The sequence below is a fragment of the Chelon labrosus genome (genome assembly GCF_963514085.1).
Source record: "Chelon labrosus genome assembly, chromosome: 2".
NCBI classification, from domain to species: Eukaryota; Metazoa; Chordata; class Actinopteri; order Mugiliformes; family Mugilidae; genus Chelon; species Chelon labrosus.
This window is the reverse complement of record NC_140338.1, coordinates 30,074,801-30,077,820: the sequence shown is the minus strand read 5'-3', so window position 1 is coordinate 30,077,820 and position 3,020 is coordinate 30,074,801. Positions and strand designations below refer to the sequence as shown.

Sequence of the window (3,020 nt, the reverse complement as noted above, 5' to 3'; positions counted from 1 at the left end):
AGACAGCACAAGACATCCACGTCTACCTATGTACTTCTTGGATCGTTGGAAAATGGTGTACTTACTACTCAACAAAGAAAACAAAACAGATTTAGCTGTTTAACAAATGTATTGTTTTCATTCAGATACTTTCTAAGCAAAGCATTCATTTCACATACAGTATGAAGGCTGATAAATGCAAGCAGCACATCACAAATAGCTTTTTGCTCATATTGATCAACATGTTGGGAAAGATGGAAAGGGAAGAAATAAACAACACTCAGGGGTAAGTTTAGGGTTTGCAGAGAATGCATGGAAATATTGTCATGAGCTCGGATATTAGAAATATTTGTTGGTTTGCTGTGCACGTTTTTTTCCCAATTTAATTTTCATTTTGTTCCACATGTTAGAGAACCATGGGTAGCTGCCAGCTTTCAATTTGTTCCACCAAACAGACAGCTTTGAGCGTTTGGAATTTCTTGCAGCATAGCAGTTTAGATTGCTCTGCAGTCCTACACTCTCCAAGAAATAGACAACCTCACAGTCAGCTAGCTTGCCGGTACCTTTAGTTTTATTAGTTATTTTGAACACCTCATAGGGAGGGATGAGCACCTCTTGTTCAACAGTTTTGAAGTATGAATAATGTTTCAAGTAACCACCTAAGCAGGTCTTAATTTTAAAGCAGGTCTTGCGACCAAAGTGTTTTAAGTTTGGTGATAATGAGGAGGAGGCAAATGTACCAAAGCGGATTATTTGGTTGACAGAGCCAGTAAACACAACACTGTTTCTGCGGTAAGTATTCTGACAGTTCTGATTGTTACTGAGGATCTGTACAGCAGATGTCAGCCAGAAATGTAAGGAGTGGTATCGAAAGGAGGTGCTATAGACCTTTCTGTTTGTCCTGACGGCTTCATTGAATTTCTTATAAAATTCTTGATTATTAGATGTATAAGCACAGATTGCTAACGTGTGATCCTTAGTCAATGCCTGATCTACTTTCTCTCTTGTATTTAGGGCGTTGTTTGCACAAGCGTCTGCTTCTTTCCAAAAATCTTGGAATTGTCCCTTGTTCTCTTTTTTAAAGTATTGGTCCTTGACAGTTTGTGCCATCATTGCGTTGCAGTTGAAGTACATGTCATCCACAGCGTCTTCAACCATTCCCAGTGGGATAGTTTCGCTGGGACTGATCTAGAAGAGGAGAAAGAAAAAGCACTGAAGAAACACCAGGTGCAATTCATACCATTTTGCAGTTTAACTTTAATATTAACGGCAACAATGTTCTCACTATATCAAACGTATACTGTATATGTAATTGGCTCAATATTATATTTATTTATAATTTTTATTGTTTACTCAACCCATATTGCTCTATTTTATGTAAGCAGGAGATTAAGAATGCTGGTGACACCACTACGTGTGCATACTCACTTCCCCTAACTCAAAAGCAGAAGTTTTGACAGAATTTGAGGGAGAGAGCAAAGATTTGAACCTGAGTTGCACAAAGGTTAAGTGCCAACATTAAATAATTTCGACGAGATTAGATCGACCCACTACTGCAGCTGACTGTATACTTGTATCCTGTTAATGCTATGTAGTGATATAACACCTAAGTTATGTTTCATTTGTTTCCTGTCTGCTTCTCTCAATTTAAAGAAACTCAAGCTTAAATAGAATTAACAAATAACACGACACAAAGTGAAGTCATCCACAATCTGCAATTAAATGATGAAGGATGGCAGAATGCTAATTTATTATCTTATTTAGACTGAAGGACCTGTGCCAGAGGAAAAGAAAACTCAAAAAGAGATCTCAAAAAAGTTTCATTTACTTCTCCTAGACAACTATGAGACCCATGTGACTCCAAACTGAGACCAAGACTTATTTCTCCTGTCTCTCACTTTTTTCTCCCGAGCAATAAGATGCACTTAATCTCAATTTAGTCTCCTTTTAAGTTTAAGAAGAGATCTCATCAAGGTGTAATATGATTCTCAAAGTTTCTCAACTTTTGTGTCTCTTTGTCATCTCGGACAGAGAAATCAGAGAGCTCTCTCTATGAACTCAGTCTACTCTCATCCCAGCTTCAGTTCATGCATCTCGTACTAAGCTCAGACAGAGCAAATTAAGAGCTCTCCACAAGCACTCAATAAATTCTCAGACTTTGATAAATGTTTTGGTTGTTTTTAATCCAATATCTTGTTGACCTTATTGTAATCCACACAATATATATTTTTAATTATGTATTACGGTACTCAGAATTAATTGATTGAAAATTCATGATGACAACAGCAATTTATTGGTAACTTTTTCAAAAATTTGAACAAGTGCAATATCAAAATAAAGCCCTGTTTATTTATTTCCTCACACTCCCCCACACTTATTTCACTTAAAAATACCACTACCATTCACATTTGTGAATATATCAGAACAGAAAAGAGAATTCTACACTTTTGACCTTTGTTCTGAAGAGCTTTGGTTTTCACAACTGATAAAAGGAAGGATAACAATATTTTTCAATGGACATCTCAACCTAACAATATTTTTTGGATGAAACATGCTCATAAAAAAATTGCACAAATAGTTAAGTATGAGTCAGTGATAACAGTCTTTCAAGTTTAGAAAATTAAATTTGGCGCAAAACAGTTGTGATCTGTGAACTGATGCAGCCACAACGTCAACATCTCCTTGGACAGTGGTTCCCAAAGTGGGGGGCGCGCTAGGGGGGTCGCAGAGCCATTACAGGGGGAGCGCAGGGCTCGGATCGAATTAGAGGGTGACAATTTTTCGGGACTCCCGCAAGTCACGGTATGCCCGGGGGAGTCCCGCGGTAAGGGAGTCAATTTAGGAGTCTTTCTTATAGGGCCATTAAAAAAAAAGTCTGTGGGTGTGTAACTAGATTTGCAAATGTGTAAAAAAAAAAAAAAAAAATGCGTGCGTGTGTAACCAGTTTTGCAAATGTGTAAAAAAAAATCTGTGTGTGTAACCAGATTTGCAAATGTGTAAAAAAAAATCTGTGTGTGTGTAACTAGTTTTGCAAATGTGTA

At 37.2% G+C, this 3,020-nt stretch overlaps 1 protein-coding gene across 1 annotated transcript; it reads right to left on the bottom strand.

Moving 5' to 3' along the window:
* Positions 1-318: 318 nt before the first annotated feature.
* LOC311494957 (ecto-ADP-ribosyltransferase 4-like) lies at positions 319-1,137 on the bottom strand (the record flags this gene model as incomplete). Its single annotated transcript, XM_084554240.1, has 1 exon — positions 319-1,137. One exon carries the CDS (start codon positions 1,135-1,137, stop codon positions 319-321), a length of 819 nt encoding a protein of 272 aa, XP_084410366.1.
* Between the last annotated feature and the right edge of the window lie 1,883 nt (positions 1,138-3,020).